This window comes from Staurois parvus, unplaced genomic scaffold, assembly GCF_062004578.1.
Source record: "Staurois parvus isolate SC_StPar_1 unplaced genomic scaffold, SC_StPar_1.0 ptg000242l, whole genome shotgun sequence".
Taxonomy (NCBI): domain Eukaryota; kingdom Metazoa; phylum Chordata; class Amphibia; order Anura; family Ranidae; genus Staurois; species Staurois parvus.
This window is the reverse complement of record NW_028318038.1, coordinates 1,143,717-1,162,243: the sequence shown is the minus strand read 5'-3', so window position 1 is coordinate 1,162,243 and position 18,527 is coordinate 1,143,717. Positions and strand designations below refer to the sequence as shown.

The 18,527-nt window shown below is 40.5% G+C and overlaps 1 protein-coding gene across 1 annotated transcript; it reads left to right on the top strand.

Annotated features, from left to right (window-relative positions):
- The first annotated feature begins 5,186 nt into the window (after positions 1-5,186).
- On the top strand, positions 5,187-12,001 carry CUNH13orf42 (chromosome unknown C13orf42 homolog). The gene is made up of 3 exons (XM_089680355.1): positions 5,187-5,756; positions 9,299-9,446; positions 11,027-12,001. The coding sequence occupies exons 1-3, from the start codon at positions 5,352-5,354 to the stop codon at positions 11,245-11,247; spliced, it is 774 nt and encodes a 257-aa protein (XP_089536481.1). The 5' UTR covers positions 5,187-5,351; the 3' UTR covers positions 11,248-12,001.
- The last annotated feature ends 6,526 nt before the right edge of the window (positions 12,002-18,527 follow it).

Below are 18,527 nucleotides of genomic sequence, written 5' to 3'. Positions count from 1 at the left end.
ATATTACTACATGGCGGGTGGGAGGTGGTTAAAATTTGAAAAACTAAATCATAAATTATAATTTTATAAATAATCATAAAAAATAATAATATAATAATAATAAATTTAATTCAATAATATAATCAAACCAAAAACACTGAAATTTGAAATATAGCGCCAAGTTCGCACATCACTGAGCAAAGTCGCAAAACCGTTTTCAGTGTCTGATGACGAATTTCCCCACGAATCATTATCACTCAATTCTGCAAGTGGTTCTAATTTACTATCGCTGTTCTCTAGCTGGTCTAAAACCGCTTTTGACCTAAAGGGACGCTTTTTGGACGCCATGGGCGTTTCTCAGTTTCCATGCAGAAAGAACAGTAAAAATGCAGGCAGGGCACAGGACAAAGCACTCGGGACAAAATGTATGTGAAATGGTTTGATACAGTAATGTTATACTATGTGATTTTAGTGTATTTAGTGAATGTCACTTTTTCACATTTTTAAATTTCCCGCCAGTTCCGTCCCCGTATGTCCCGACATCGCAGGGGACGGAACCCAGATGACAGATGCCGGCATCGGCCAGAGGACATTACAGGGGACTCTGCAGGAGGGACATCGCTGGAGCGAAGGACAAGGTAAGTGAAGAAGAGATCCCAGAGCAGCGCTGCAGGGTATTCCCGAGTGTAGATCGGGGTTCCCGCTTGTGGTGCTGAAACTTTACCCCGAGCTACACCCGGGAATACCGCCAGGGAGGTTAAAGGAGCTTTGTCACAAAACAACACATCTGTGTAATTAGGCATTGATGGAAGCAGCCATTCTTCAGTTCATGTTCTGTTTTCTAGTTGCAGGCAGTAATGAGGCAGATCCTTCTTCGAAAATCAACACAACTGCATCAGTCTGGTACAATGTTACTGAAGGGTCTCTTTAAGAAATAAATAAGACAAATAATTGTCATGTATCACCATCTAGTGGACATTTATTGGTATTTCAAGTGACATAATAAGATCAATGTACAGTATAATGCAGGGTTTCTCTATCATGATTGGGCAGATCGCAGGAAAGTGATGGGTAGATTGTGTCCCCACCTAGCAGACACTCTGTCATGAAATACTCCTCCTCCACAACCAGAGGGGTGCAGGGAAGCAACATTCTTTAAGCTTCATTCACACCAATGTATTCACATGTGAAAAACACATTGCACTTGCAGTGTCATTCATTGTTAATGACACTCCAAAGGCTGCAAGCAGGCCGGACTTCAAATCGTTCAAAATATGTGCAAAGTTTCTTTGGTACATTTGTTGCACATAGGGCAAACTAACAGGTTGCCTAAAGGCTTGCTCACATACTTTGATCTCTGAAAAGTGTTCTTTGACCTGTGTGTTTCTCCTTAACTGCAGCAGAGAAAAATCAGGTCAGTGTGTTCTCCTCCAATGATTAGGCTTGTCCTGACACCCCCCCCCGGGTAAGCCATTCACTGGGAAGATCAGTGTTCTGCTGTTTCTCCTCCCACACAGCTTATACAGCTGAGAACAGAGGGAATATGATCACTTATAAAAAAGCGAAGAAAAGGTATTTCTAATGTTTTTTTTTATTATCTATACACAAAGGTTTTGCCTTTAATTTCTATTTTAAACTGAGTGGTTTGTTTTACAAGGTGAGGGTTAACATATACTTTAAATCAGCCATTATTTTGAAAGCTAAACTATGTTGAATAGGAAATGACACACAATTATTGGCCATATATAGTTGCATCAAGGTGCAATGTTTAACCCTTTTGCTGCCACCAATGTATAGTACTGTGCAAACATTTTTAGGCAGGTGTGAAGAAATGCTGTAAAGCAAGAGATTTCAAAAATTTATATTTTAATTGTTTATTTTTTTTCCAATTTATAAAATGCAAAGTTGGAGAACAGAAGAAAAATCTAAATCAAATCAATATCTGATGTGACTACCCTTTGGCTTCAAACCAGCATCAATTCTTACACTTTCACAAAGTCAGAGATTTTGTAAGATTAGAGTCAGGTGTATGGTTAACAAATTATACCAAGCAGGCGCTAATGATCATTCATTTCATATATACGTTGAAACAGTCATTAACAAGAAACAGATGTGCAGGGGGCTTAAAACTGGTGAGGAACAGCCAAACTCTGCTATTAAGGTGAGGTCGTGGAAGACAGTTTTATGTCACAGGTCATACACCATGGCAAGACTGAGCACAGCAACAAGACACAAGGTAGTTATACTGCAAACAGCAAAGTCTCCTAGGCAAAGATTTCAAAGCAGACTGGGGTTTCAATATGTGTTGTTCAAGCTCTTTTGCAGAAGCACAAAGAAAGGGGCAACATTGAGGAACATAGATGAAGTGTTTGGTCAAGTAAAATTAATGCAGCAGATGAAGTACACATCATGCTTATTTCCCTTCAACATTGGGAGATGTCCAGCAATGCCATCAACACAGAACTGGTGGAAACCAGTGGCACCCAGGTACACCCATCTACTGTCTGGAGAAGTCTGTCCAGAAGTGGTCTTCATGGAAGAATTGCAGCCAAAAAGCCATACCTCTGACATGGAAACAAGGCTAAGCAACACAACTACGTATGAAAACATAGGAACTGGAGTGTAGAAAAATGGCAGCAGGTGCTCTGGACTGATAAGTCAAAATTTTAAATATCTGGCTATAGCAGGAGGCATTTTGTTGGCTGAAGGTCTGAAGGGCAGTACAATACAGAGAGGCTGCAGGCAACAGTGAAACATGGTGGAGGTTTCTTGCAAGTTTGGTTCTGCATTTCTGCAAATGGACTTGGAGATTTGGTCAGGATAAATAGTGTGCTCAATAAAGAGAAATACAGGCAGATACTTAATCGTCATGCCATACTATCAGGGGGCATGTGATTGGCAGCAAATGTATCCTGCAGCAGGACAATGACCCCAAAAATACAGCTGATATCATTAAGAACTATTTTCAAAGTAAATTTTGGGGAGGCCATCAACAAAAGCTCCCCTCAGGCACCCCATCCCAATTGTACAAATTACCATATATTTTGTACGCCACTCCCTATTAGGTTGAGGGAATGAAAGATTAAATGGGGTGGAGTAAAAAATATATGGAGTACTGGAATTGATGGTTTAGCCCCCACAAAGCCCTAATCTCAAGATCATGGAGTCTGTCTGGGATTACATGGAGAGATAGAAGGATTTGAGGCAGCCTACATTCATAGATCCCAGATCTGTGGTTAGTTCTCCAAGGTGTTTGGAACAACCTACCTGCCGAGTTCCTTCAAAAACTGTGTGCAAGTCTACCTGGAAAACTTGATGCTGTTTTTAAGGCAAAGGGTGGTCATACCAAATATTGATTTGATTTTGATTTCTTTTCTGTGAACACAGAAGCAACTTGCATTAAAGTGTCATTTAAACCCACATCATTAAAAACAGCATGCTTTATTACATGCTGTTCATACTCACTCACTCATTGTGTAGTTTTCAGTTCCCTTCTTAGCTGTTCATTTCCACCTTTTTCTTATCTGTGCTGCCCACATGACTATAGTTACACATATGGGCGTATACATTCCAGATAAATGACAATCCACTCCATCCCCCAATAAACAAATAAACACAATATGGGTGGGATATTGTTGATTGATAGAGACTTCACCTCTCTGTAATTCTAAACACAAACAACAGACATAGGCTGGAGGGACATGAAACAGCCTGTGATTGGTAGATCCTCCCCCTAGAAAGCCCACACCATGTTTTTTTACATAATAATTAATATTTGCATTCAAATGCAAATTTGTATGATGACTTAAAGCATTTTTTATTAATTATGTATTTTCCTTTGTATTTTGAAGGCTGTTCTTTTTTTGAATATGCAACTGGCAGCAGAGGACTAGAAGCTACAGTTGTGTTCAAAATAATAGCAGTGTGTTGAAAAAAGTGAATAAAGCTCAAAATCCTTCTAATAGCTTTTATTTCCATACACACAAATGCATTGGGAACACTACACATTCTGTTCCAAATCAAAACATGAAGAAAAATATCAAATATCACACAACCGTAGAAACCATTCACACAACCGTAGAAATACACATATAGAAGTGTTTTTTAATTACGGATCTAAATGCAGCTGCATTATTTTCAATTGAGCCATTCCCACAGGTATGTAAACAGGTACTTTCAAATTTGTAACACAGAATCCAAAAATCTGCATCTAAGAACATGCGCTTTACACACTTAAGCATACAAATGCATGTATATGCATTTGTACGCACGTAAATGAAGTCTAAACAAAGGGGAAAAATACATAATCATAAAAACAAATTATGTACGCATCTGTGTCTTTATGCATTCAAACACATCTAGAAGCAAGTATTTTACTAATAATAGTAATACATAGAAATGTTTCTGATAGAAAACATGTGGAATAACATCAGTAACATTTGTATGGTCATGTGAATAAAACCTAAGCATTTCTTTCTTCTGGGACACCTTGGCAGAGGAAGAAGTCTGAGATGCCATTCTTATTGGTCAGAATGGTCACGTGGCTGCACTGTCCTAATAGCGTTTTCCATTGTTAGCAGAATGATGGATGCCCACTCTGGGGCTGTCTATTGTGGTGTATGGTGTATGAGCTGTTACACCCACAGTACAGGGCATTAGGGCCACTATGTGCAGCGGGGTCCAGTGGGGTCAGAATTTAGAATTTGTTCACTTTTTTGTAAAAAGGCGAACTTACACTTTAAGGGTTATACACTGTTTGAATTTAAAATTGAATATTGTTTTTTTATTTATACAGCTACTTGGACTGGTGTTTTTATATATCCACATAGAGTTCAGCTTTAAGAAATTAAACTGAGTGGTATGAGTTAGAACGTATGCACATTTCCCACCTGTGTAATAAATTAACTACAGTGGTGAATTTCCGGCTCAGTGTAAGTTGCATCTGGTTATCTGACTCTACCATTTTTCCGACAATAGGCAGACACCAGATATCCTTGTGCTTCATTGTTACCATGGTGAAAAAACTTGAGATCCTCTGTCACAGACTGTATCAGTGATGGGTCTTTGTGTCTGGACTGTCTACCTTTGCAGAATCCTCATAAGATGCTGGGTCAAGAAGTATTGTAGAACATTTATTTTTTCATTTTTCCTTATTTATTATAAAAGGTTTCTGATGAAGAATCTTCTTTGTGCATTCACTAAAGAAGTCCATGGATGGATGATCCACATTTACAATCATAAGTGCCAGACTCCTTCATACATTGACCAACATCGGCCAGTGCTTGCTGAGAAGGGCTCAGTTACTTAAGAAGGCTATACACATGTAACGTGGATCTTTTTTCTCAGAAACATTCTCCTATACAAAGAAAAATATGCTAAAGAAAATCCAATTAGCCTTTCATCCAAACTCCTGCAGTCGTGATCTTGTGGACTGTAACCCATCGTACAATGGCACCCTATCACCAGTACGCCTGGTCCGCAGCACTTCCATGTATGTGGTTAGTGGTGGACAACAGACTTCCAGCGAGTCACTAAAGAAGTACAAAAGTACCACCAATATTGAGGTGATGGGATGTTGCCATTTCAAAGATGAGGACTCCGCATGGATGTTTGCCAAGACACAGGACTTCCTGCAATACCTCCAGGACCTGTTAGCACTTAGAAAAAAATATCTGAGCAGTCTCCATAACTTGAGGTGTATGACGGGTGTCTCAGAATGCTCTCCACCCAACAAGTCTTCCAAAAAGCCAATCTCCCATGAGAATGGTGACTGTAAGGTAAGAAAAGATTTATGGGATATGACTGACACTTAAAAAAATAGGTGGTGTTTTGCTTCCCAATATACATTATAAATGTATTTTATTCCTCAGTAATGGTTTATGCATATAAACTATATACATAAATATATATAGAAGATAGAAATTGGAAAAAGGCCAAAGTTTTTTACTATACTGCACTGCACTACTTTAACTACCAATTGTGCAGTCATGCAACTCTGTACCGAATTGAAACTTATATAATTTTTTCACACAAATAGATATTTCTTTTGGTGCAATTCGATCACAACTGGGTTTTTTATTTTTTGCGATATAAATGAAAAAAAGACCGAATCTTTTGGAAAATAACCACAATATGTTTTATTGCTGCTATAAAACATATCCAATAAAAAAAATGTATTCTGCTATATCTCTTTGATAAAAAAAATCCCAATAAGTGTATATTTATTGGTTTGTATGAAAGTTGTAGTGCCTACAAACTATGGGATAAATACTGTTTTTTATTTACTACTACTAATGGTGGCGATCAGCAATTTATAATGGGGCTGCGGGAGTGTGATGGGCAATCTGACACTGTCACTGACATCACCAGTGACATTAATACAGTGATCAGTGATAATACATACACTGTCACTGTACAAATGACACTGGCTGGGAAGGGGTTAACATCTAGGGTGATCAAGGGGTTAAATGTGTGCCTATGTGTAAAGTGTGCTGCTTTTACTAAACAATCTTTCAGTTTCTTATCCCTGCTTGCAGGGATGAGAAACTGACAGATTGCTCCCTGTGTACAGAGCTCTGTGTTGTATCATGTAGAAATCTTCTGTGCAGGGTGCCCTGTCCTCTTCCTGCCTCTGACCATCCAGTGCTGCTGGGGTTAATAGCTTTAGGTCTTCTGTGAAGATGCCATGAAAAAGTACCTGATGAGGACCCACCCCTTCTCCCTCCTCCTCCATTGAGAAATGCTCTTTCATTGCTTTTACTGCCTGTAATACGATCTGTGAATGGGGGACAGAATGCTGTGATTCACCAGACTCTCCCCCATTCATACATCATGTTACAGGCAGTGAAAGCAATGAAAGAACATTTCTCAGAGGAGGAGGGAGGAGGGAACGAGTCCTTGTTGGGATCTTTATTCATAGCAGATGCACAGAAGACCCAAAGCTACACTATATTGCCAAAAGTATTGAAACACCTGCCTTTACACGCACATGAACTTTAATGGCATCCCAGTCTTAGTCCGTAGGGTTCAATACTGAGTTGGCCCACCCTTTGCAGCTATAACAGCTTCAACTCTTCTGGGAAGGCTGTCCACAAGGTTTAGGAGTGTGTCTATGGGAATGTTTGACCATTCTTCCAGAAGCGCATTTGTGAGGTCAGGCACTGATATCAGATGAAGCCTGGCTCGCAGTCTCCACTCTAATTCATCCCAAAGGTGTTCTGTCGGGTTGAGGTCAGGACTCTGTGCAGGCCAGTCAAGTTCCTCCACCCCAAACTCACTCATCCATGTCTTTATGGACCTTGCTTTGTGCACTGGTGTACAGTCATGTTGGAACAGGAAGGGGCCATCCCCAAACTGTTCCCACAAAGTTGGGAGCATGAAATTGTCCAAAATGCCTTGGTATGCTGACGACTTAAGAGTTCCCTTCACTGGAACTAAGGGGCCAAGCCCAACATCTGAAAAACAACCCCACACCATAATCCCCCCTCCACCAAACGTTACATTTGGCACAATGCAGAGAAGTGTGATTTGTCACTCTAGGGAACACGTCTCCACTGTTCTAGAGTCCAATGTCGGCGTGCTTTACACCACTGCATTCGACGCTTTGCATTGCACTTGGTGATGTGAGGCTTGGATGCAGCTGCTTGGCCATGGAAACCCATTCTATGAAGCTCTAAACATACTGTTGTTGTGCTAATCTGAAGGCCACATGAAGTTTGGAGGCCTTTAGCTATTGACTATGCAGACAGCTGGAGACTTCTGTGCACTGTACGCTTCAGCATGCACTGACCCCGCTCTGTCATTTTACGTGGCCTACCACTTCATGACTGAGTTGCTGTTTTTCCCAGTTGCTTCCACTTTGTTATAATACCACTAACAGTTGACCATGGTATTTAGTAGCAAGGAAATTTAATGGATGGACTTATTGCACTCATTCTTTCACAAATGTTTGTAGAAGCAGTCTGCATGACTAGGTGCTTGATTTTATACACCTGTGGCCATGGCGGTGATTGGGACACCTGAATACGATGATTTGGAAGAGTGTTCCAATATTTTTGGCAATATAGTGTATTTGGGTTGTTAGGTGATTGTTGCAGAGTTGTATATTGATTGTTGCCTTTACTTTCTGCACACTCAGTGATCACCGTTCATTTGTCAGTTGTGGATAGGTTTTTATTGATATCTGTGTTCCCATTAGGGCAGTGTTTCTCAACTCCAGTCCTCATGGACCCCCAACAGGTCATGTTTTCAGGATTTCCCTCAGATGAAACAGCTGTGGTAATTACTAAGGCAGTGAAACTGATCAAATCACCTGTGCAAAATAATGGAAATCCTGAAAACATGACCTGTTGGGGGTCCATGAGGACTGGAGTTGAGAAACTCTGCATTAGGGAGATGCACTCTCTCTTTTAGTTCTATTCTGTCCTGGTAATACTGTGTTTTATATAATAAATGGAACCAGCGCCACAGAAAATATATATGAAAATCACTAAGCTGCAAAACTTAATCTACAAAAATATATAGGATGTGCCAAATATAAAAAAACAGGCTGCGCTTCAGTGTAAACAAAATAAATATCAGACAAATAATAAATATCCAAATGTGCAAAAAAAGAAGAAAAATATATATATAAATAAATAAAGTCCAAAAAAAATGTTCAAATGATCAATGAATGTCCAAATACTAATATCACCAAGTGAATCCACCACCAGAAACGATTAAATCAAACTCACCAGAGCAATATGCTGATATGTGATACACCAGCATAAAGCGCTTTTTGCTCTAGGAGCAGTGGTCAGTATGATTTTGGACTTTATTTATATATATATATTTTTCTTCTTTTTTTGCACATTTGGATATTTATTATTTGCCTGATATTTATTTTGTTTACACTGAAGCGCAGCCTGTTTTTTTTTATATTTAATACTGTGTCTTAGGTTGTGCCCCAAGATCACAGCATCACCCTTATTTGAGTTACAGAGCAAGTGCAATAACTCAAAAAAAGAGTATCAGCCAAGGGGGTCATGGCCACGAGAAGGCAGTTTCCTATATTCAGGGGCGTGACCAACTGAGAGGTAGACATATCAAGTGTGGGACATGGTGTAGGTGTTCTGAAGACTGGGATGAAAATAATGGTAAGTATACAAGGGCAATTCATTAGAGGTCCTTCTGTCCCGTATCAATGTGCTGGGCTGCTATGATAAAAGTTACACTACTGCACTTTGTATCTTCCTCATAGTGTCTGTCATTAGAAATTAAACAGCAGAAAAAAATTAAGTTGTTGGGGAATACACAGCTGACAACCGGTTTATTTACTCAGGTCTCAAAGGAATGTTTGCAGCATCATCCCAACAGTGATATCCAAGATGCAATTGCCTATTTCGACTCAGTTATTGCAGAACTGGACACGGAGAGGAAAATAAGGACATTCCCAAGTGATTTCAATCATGCAGACGTTGACTTTGATGGTTTGTGCTTTTCATTACATTAGTATCATAAAAAGATGGTCTAAAAGTTTCCTACGAAGAGAAAAATTGGGCAGACATTGCTGACCTCCTCCTGAACTGCTGGTTATCTGGCTTTTGCGTCACTGACCCAAAAAAAGTATGCATATCTAGAAAGACTGAGCATTTCCTATAAGAGATATGGGAGCTGCCTTTGCTGATCTCCTTAAAAAACAAAGTCCATTTATTCTGAAATCAAATGTAAAAAGCATAGTAAAACTATAGTAAAACTAAATGTAGTTTTGAACAACATTTATCAAGTCATCGAACATACTGAGGCTGTTCATATGAATTTTCATAAGAAAGTTAATTTGAAAATATATTAGTAAATGGCCAGCTTCAGCAAATCAAAGTACCACTGTCAAAATGTCAGCAAGACAACTGGGCAACTAGCATTTACAGAAAATATATCAACAATGGCAGCTTCAATGGAAAGCTTCCCTTTAAGTGCTAATCTGCATACTTGTTCTGGGTTACTGAGCCTCCATATTTCTCACAGAAAAGTCCAAGCTGCCCACACTCACCCTAACCTGTTTTATTCAACATGTTCTGGGCCAATTCTCACCAAACTGTGGCCCAGGGGCAAGATGCGGCCCTTTGTTTACCTTAATCCTGCCTTTGAGCACTCTTCCCCCCACTGACACAATTAGACACCATTCTTTTCATTGACGCCAATGAGGCATTACTCTTCCCATTGACACCAATTTTTTTAGTCCTACTGACCACCAAGCCTGAGGCATTGTTTACTCCCACTGGCCACAGTCTGGCCCCCTTAAATTCTGAAGGGACATAAACTGGTCCTTTGTTTATAAAGTTTGGTGAGCCCTATATCCAATGGACAAACTGAATTATTTAAGTAGTTGGCTAAATGCAAGGGATCTGATTAGTCAATCCTTTTTATCTACAATGCACATTTAGTTCACACACCTCACTTAGCTGAACTTTGCTGTATCAGCAGGGTACATTTTACAACATTTCCCAATTGACCATCTCCCAGGACCAGTCACTGTGATCATACTAGTCTCATTCATGTACAGAATTTGCATGAATGTACAAACACCCACCTTCTCATATGTGCACAAATCTCACTCACACACTGGGAGAAAAATTGTTCAGCTGAAAAATGACATTAGGAGTATAGCTCGTATTGTGCCTACAATTACGTTTTTGATAGGGTACATCCTCCAAACATGTTTCCTTGTCAAGGTGTGCATGGTGTGAAGGTCCTAGATTCTATATCACAGTGCAAAGCATTGTAGCACCTGTCTTTAACCCAAGTCATTGTAGATATGGTAGCTGCACACCTTTTGCTGGTTGGAGCTACACCATGAGGAACAAAATTTAGGCTTCGCATAGAGTTTATTTTATTTAGGAGTAGAATTAAGTGAGCCTGGTACACAGAACAAAGATATTATCTAATCAAAAATACTGTCTAATTCATTCAAGCCACTATAGAGCCTTTTTGTTTCTCAGGACATAGACTGTATGCCTGCAATCTATATTTATGCAATATGGAACTAATACTGTTTGCTTTCTTTCTGCAGTGGCCACCAGTAGCAGAGAACATAGTTTACATTCAAACTGGATTCTACGAGCACCACGAAGAACCACAGAAGAGATTATTAAAGCATCAGCCTACAATCAGTCTTGGAGAAGTAGCTTTGGGACCACAAGCATCAAGAGGATAGAACGATATCCAATTTATTTGCCGAAAGCTGTAGAAGGGGCCTTTAACACACTGAAATTTAAGCCTAAGGCAAAATAAGTGAAGTGTAGAATGGTTAAAAGACCTATGTTAATTTTAACCTGAAATGCTTAGGCATAAGGGCTAGTTGTCATTGCTGCTGATAAGACAGACCAATGGTACTTAAGTGGATATGGAAAATTCCAGTTTGGATAAAACTGAAGGAAGAATTAAGGTCAGTCCAGTTAAACCATCTCCGTGGTTTTGGGAATATGATGGCAGGTTTAGTCAACAATTAATTTTTATCAGTATCTGTCAGGGGCTCTGTCAGAGGCTCAAGTGGTGTGTTCTCTACTCTAGAGAACTCAATATTTCCACCATGCCACATACATTAGGAGAAGATCTGAGTCACATTGGTGGCTTTTCACTTATTTTACAGTTAGAGGATAGAACCAAGGGAAAGTAACATTGCCAATGGAGTCTAAGTAACACATACTATTAGATATTCAGGAAATCTTTACTGAAAATACACATTGGTTTGGATCACTTGTACATTGCAACAGACATTCTACAGGAGGCCAGAAGACATCAATATCTGCTTACATGTAGGCAATTAAGTTTACAGCAGCATCCTCAAAAGTATCTACAGTACCTAATGGAATAAATACATTATCGTCTCACAAAGATTACACTGTACAAAACACCACAAAAATGTTATTGATAATGTGAACGTTACTAATGTCCTTAAATCTCTGGTCTTCAGTTACCTTTTCCAAGCTAATGAACATTTCAAATGAAAGGATTTATAAAGACATGACCCAAATCCATCCCCAGATCTCCCTCTCAAGCATATTCTAGCATTATTTTTTTTTTACTTGTACTAATTATGACAACCCTGTAATGTCATCAGTAAAGCTGTAAAATTCTTGCTGGGGCAGCTGCTGGGAAGAGGGACTGACAGGGTGCTCTACATCAGTCCCCAGATCTATGTCTCCCAAGAGCTATTTACACACAGCATGTGGGCAGACTCTTGAGAGTTAAGGCAGCAGGGCATCATTGTTTTCTGTGAAAAAATAAATGTACGCCTATGGAAAGGGAAATGGAGGGGAAAGGGTCAGTTGAGTTCTGTAGCCCAGCAGGATAGTAAACAGGCAGGACTGACAATGCTGCTTGGGATTTTGGTGTTAACCAACAGCAGAAAGTTAGCTGCTCATTAGATTTCAGGCAGGATCACCAAATATTTTGTCCGTACTTGTATTTATTTTTAAAGCCAGCATCAAACAAAAAGCTAAATTGTAATTGCATATACACTCTTTTTCTTTTTTTTGTGTACTTAATCTGGTAATACAGTTACCTCTGCCAGACAATGCAGCAGGTTGATGACAACACAGCTTTCTCACTGACCCTGATAATTAGACAGTAGGGAAGCATCAGCATGGGGTCATCATAGAGCTCCTGTCAGCAAACTCCCTGTATCAGAGTGACAGCATTGGGCAATGATGTGGATCCTGACTGGCTTAGAGGGCTGTGCTAGCCTGTGCCAATGTGAGGAGATTACACAAAGCTAATATCAAGATGAATTGAGGTGTTGATATCATCTGTGTTTTAAAATAAATGCAATGATTATAATAAATACTATTATCACCCTGCTTGGTGTTAAGCTTTAAAGCTCAAAGCACTCCGTAAAATCCACTGAACATAGAAATTGGATTTGGTCTTCCCTCATGGAAACCTCTGTCCTTCTAAGTTACTTTTAATATGGCTATATACAGAAAGAGATTTTTGATTCATTCAAACGACGTTAGTGCCTTTCAACATCATGCAGCAATTGGTTTGTGAATGTGAAGGATCAGTTGGAAAGAACTGCAAAATGTGTCCAGATTTTATTTGGTGGCATTGGATTTTTTTTATTTTATCATTGGAAATGTAATGTGTAACCAATAGAATGCATGACTAAGTAGAACAAACAATGGCTTTTTTAGTTGCTTCTTCAACTGTAAATATAATTTCAACTGGACTGTATGTAGAAAACAAGTTAAAAGTGCCACTTACGTACATTGTACAAGTGTTTGCTACAATTATCTCAGCATGTATTATAATTAACAGAACTTCAGCAATTAAAATAGTGGTAATATATGAGACTGGAATTGGAAGGATTTCTCAAGAAAGAAGAATGGCTCCTGTTACTGAATATGATGAATTGTTTGCCATGTGTTTGCTCGGTCTTCCAGAAAAATCAACTCACCGTGAAATTGCATTGAATAAAATATAATCATTTTGTATTTAATTTTTTTGTGTCTGGTTTTAAATTTATATCAGATATGCATGTTTTATACTCAGCGCCGCCATCGGGGGGACAGCTGATACCCATGTAGGGGAGCCCCCAGGGGCCCGGGCAGTGCTGTATCATCTATGGTTGCAACGGGCCCCGACGGGGGTGGGGCCCACTGTGCGCTGACACACTGCACCTATGGATGGGATGGTCAGTTACAGCTGTGGTTTTTGGTATCCTGCCTGGCTCCAGTCACAGCATCCTGTGTGACTGAGTCACACATAGGTCAGCTGCTGTCATTATGCAGCTGTCTGTGGGCTGGCTTGGTCTCACTGGTGGGCGGGGCGATGATCTCAGCAAAAGCCCAGGAGGAAGAAAACTGCAATGTATGCCGCTGAGGTATGTAAGGGAGATATTGTGAAGATTGACTGGGAGCTAACTGATCTGGCTAGGGAGGGGGAAGAATTTACTGGGGGGACCCGCAGTGCAATCATCCCCCCCAAGTCAGTCTGTCCCCAGAACAGTTAGCTACCAGTCTCTTTGCTGAATATATAGGGATGTTTCTGCTGGATTGGGCTGTCTTTTTGCTGTATACACCGTGTTCCAAATGATTATGCAAATGATATTTTTCTCATTTACCTAAATAATTGATGTAAATAACAGTCAGCATAATTCTCATGTTATCAACTATTAAGAGTACAATTCACATTTTATTGAACAAACCTCCTAATGATAACAGGATTTTTTTTAAACACAAAACACTTACAATGCACTGTTCCAAATTATTACGCACAGTAAGTTTCAAAACACTTTATAGGTTGTAAAGAACTGAAAATTGTAATTTGTTGTGTTTGCAGCATATTTACTGAAATCAAAAGCTATTTCAATAGAAATTTTAACAACATTTTAACTTTTTAAACATTTGAACAGGTCACGTTACATTGTAACATAGGACCCCTTATTTGATAGCAGCTTCACAAGTCTTGCATCCATTGAACTTGTGAGTTTTTGGACAGTTTCTGCTTGAATTTGTTTGCAAGATGTCAGAATAGCCTCCCAGAGCTGCTGGTTGGATGTAAACTGCCTCCCACCCTCATAGATCTTTTTCTTGAGGATGCTCCAAAGGTTCTCAATAGGATTGAGGTCAGGGGAGGATGGAGGCCACACCATGACTTTCTCTCCTTTTACCCCCATAGCAGCCATTGATGCAGAGGTATTCTTTGCAGCATGAGATGGTGCATTGTCATGCATGAAGATGATTTTATTACGGAAAGCATAGTTCTTCCTTCTGTACCAGGGAAGAAAGTGGTCAGTCATAAACTCCACATACTTTGTGGAGGTCATCTTTACACCTTTGGGGACTCTAAAGGGGCCGACCAGCTCTGTTCCCATGATTCCGGCCCAAAACATGACTCCACCACCGCTTTGCTGATGTTGCAGCCTTGTTGGAACAGGGTGGCCATCCACCAATTATCCACTACTCCATCCAACTGGACCATCCAGGGTTGCACGGCACTCATCAGTGAACAGGACTGTTTGAAAATTAGTCTTCATGTATTTTTCTGCCCAATGCAGCCATTTCTGCTTGTGAGCATTGGTTAGTGGTGGCCGAATAGAAGGTTTATGCACAGTTGCAAGACTCTGGAGGACTCTACACCTTGATGTCCGTGGGACTCCAGAGGCACCAGCAGCTTCAAATATCTGTTTGCTGCTATGTAATGGTATTTTAGCAGCTGCTCTCTTGATCCGATGCATGGATCTGGCGGAAATCTTCCTCAATGTGCCTTTATCTGCACGAACCCGTCTGTGCTCTGAATCAGCCACAAATCTCTTAATAGTGCGATGATCACTCTTAAGTTTTCGTGAAATATCTAATGTTTTCATACCTCATCCAAGGCATTGAACTATTTCACTCGTTTTGGCAGCAGAGAGATCCTTTTTCTTCCCCATATTGCTTGAAAATGGTGCTCTGTTAATAATGTGGAACACCCTCCTTTAGCAGTTTTTCCTTAAATTGGGCTCACCTGCCAATCTAATTATCACCGGTGTCCGAGATTGTTTTCAGTTATCAAAAGAGTCCTGACACACAATGCCATCCATGAGTTAAACTGAAAAACAAATTATTTAATCTTTGTGACACTTAAATAGAATTTGCATAATATTTTGGAACAGGGTGTAGAGATGTATCTTTGCTGGATTGGAATGCCTCTTTGCTGTTCTGTATGGAGCTGTCTTTTTGCTATATGGTGCTGTCTCTTTGCTGGATTGGGCCGTCTCTTTGTTATATGGGGCTGTGTCTTTGCTATATGGGGATGTCTCTTTGCTGGAATGGGCCATCTTTTTGCTGAATTGGGATGTATCTTTTCTATATGGGACTGTCTCTTTGCTGGATTGGGCCATCTCTTTGCTATATGGGACTCTTTGCTGGATTGGGATGTCTCTTTGCTGGATTGAGCTATCTCTTTGCTATATGGGGCTGTCTCCTTTGCTGGATTTGGATGTCTCTTTGTTATATGGGACTTTCTCTATGCTGGATTGGGCCATCTCTTTGCTATATGTGGCTGTCTCCTTGCTGGATTGGGCCTTCTCTTTGAATATATGGGGCTGTCTTTTTGCTGGATTGTAATGTCTCTTGAATATATAGCAATGTCTCTGCTGTATTGGGCTGTCTCTTTGCTATATGGGGATGTCTCTGCTGCAATAGGCCGTGTCTTTGCTGGATTGGGATGTCTCTTTGCTGAATATATGTAGATTTCTCTGCTGGACTGGGCCAACTCTTTGATATACGGGGATGTCTCTTTGCTGGATTGGGATGTCTCTTTGCTGAATATATGGGGGGAGATTACATTTTAAGGGCTCTTTGTTTTTTGTTTTGGAGTTTTTTTTATTTTCTTAGACCCCACCTTTAGGGAGGATAGATTGGGGGTGGGAGAGCATTGAAAAGGTAGTCCAGTTACTGTTAGTGTGGGGTCCTGCTCAAAAGAATCTACCTTGTTGTGGTGGCAGGTTTCATATTTTTTGGCCAAACTATAATTCCTTACTGTTAAATCTTGAAGGCACTGATGACTTGGAATACACTTTTAATTTTCATATATTAAGTTGTAAGAGTGCTAAAATAAAAGTGGGTGCACTGAAGGACTTGGTGGGACGGTCAGTGGGCGGGCCCTGGGGAATGTTGGTGGTCAGACCTGTGGGGCCCAAGTCTAAAGCTGTGTAAGGGGCACGAAAATTTCTGATGACCCTGTTTATACTGTATGCTGATGAACATCTTCAGTAGAGTGCAGTTTACTCAAAACATTTCGAAGATTATTTATATTTCAGTGAACCTGATTGCCCAAGATCATAGAGCACCTCAAGGTGCCACCATCTGTAGTCAATATTGAAGGACACTTTCATAGGTAAAGTGAGGCTATAGGTTCAATTTAAGCTGATGGCGTTCACATATATTTCTCGGAAGCTTTATAAATATTATAAATTCCCTTCAATGGCCAATATATGCAAATCTATGGAGTGGAAATTGTTGCATAATGATAACGTAAGTGAAGTTGAAAAATTACATCTAAGAGTGCATGCGCACGGTGCCGAAAGCAGACATGTTCTGATCAAACTCCACACGCCTCATACTTCTCCACCATAATTCGCAATTTGTGGTGAGGGATGAAGCCCATTTCAGGCACAGACAGAGAGGGGAGACTACGTTGAACTGCCGGACAGCAGGTACAGCTAAAAAGAAGCCTCCACACCCGCCACAGAGGCCTGGCTCGATGCGCCAGTGCTCCTCACATGCACAGCCTCTGGCAGCTAAGATGGCACCGGTACAGCAGCCTACACCATGAGGCAGCCCACAACCACGGCGAGCCCCTGCGGGGCAGCCACTTCTGGGAGAGGAGGTGCAGGACCCTTTCTCCTCTCAGTCCCAGGAAGAGCAATTGATCATCACCAGGTGAGATGCCACAATGCTCTTTCACCTGCCTGAGAGGTGACATGGATGGGGATCTTCCTTCACCTGCCTCCTCAATGGGCAAGAATATGGCTGAGCTGGAGGGCATAGCCTTAAGCCAAACTAGTTATATGACCAATCATCCACCTATGCCTTCTGTTTCTTAATCTGGAGATGCTGTACTCATTGCCAGATTTTCTGCCCTTTTGGAGCGAGAACTATCAAAGGCCTGCACAATCATTACTACAGATATTAAAAGTGACTTTCAGTGTAAAGGTGAATGCCTTGATTCCACAGAGTCTAAGATGGATGGTACAGTGAAAAGGATGAACCAAAACACCAAAATGATCTCTTTTATCCAGGAGCAATTAGACCAGGCGAATGAAAAATCTGAAGACCTAGAGAACAGATCTCTACACTACAATTTCCAAATAAGGGGCCTACCTGAAACCATTGTAGATCGGAATTGGCCATACATACATTGATCCGTGATCTCATCCAAGATATTTCTCAGCATCATTTGGAATTGGAATGCTTTCATCGAGCTCTGATGGCTCCCAGGTCTGATGGCATACCCAGAGATGCGATCGTTAAACCACACTTTTATAGAATCAAGGAGAAAATTAAGATAGCAGTGAGATCCAGGGGAGATATAGTTTTATTGGGATATTCTATACAAATATTTGCTGATATATCCCAACTGACTATCCAAAAGAGACGTTCCCTAAAGACTGTGCTTACCCATCTGATCAACCGTCAAATTAAATAACGTTGGGCCTTCCCATTTTGCTTATCCTTTATGTATAAAGGGAAGGCGCACTCATTCTCCAATCTCCAGGAGGGCGAGGAAGTGTTACTTAGACTAGGCCTGTTATCCGCTAGATCTCCACTCAGGCAGATCTTGACATCTCCATTCAGACCGCAACGATCAACATCAAGAAAACCTTTACAGAACACTTGAAAATTGCAACTTTTATGCCTTGTTCCTTGATGACCAGCAAAGCTTGGCAGGTCAGAGTCAGACTTCCTCACCGGAAGGGAAGGTCTGCTGGGCTTCCTTTTCCTCATCTTTGGCCAAACTTTGCTGTATAGAAGTGTTAGCAACCGCCTGGCGGTACCTCTAGCAGTCCACAGGACAGGATTCCCCAG

Excerpts from the sequence above, each read along its gene's own strand:
- CUNH13orf42 (XM_089680355.1), top strand. The coding sequence starts at position 5,352 with ATGCTAAAGAAAATCCAATTAGCCTTTCATCCAAACTCCTGCAGTCGT. Across the intron at positions 5,757-9,298 it reads ATGAGAATGGTGACTGTAAG|GTCTCAAAGGAATGTTTGCA; the intron begins GTAAGAAAAGAT and ends TTATTTACTCAG. Across the intron at positions 9,447-11,026 it reads TGCAGACGTTGACTTTGATG|TGGCCACCAGTAGCAGAGAA; the intron begins GTTTGTGCTTTT and ends TTCTTTCTGCAG.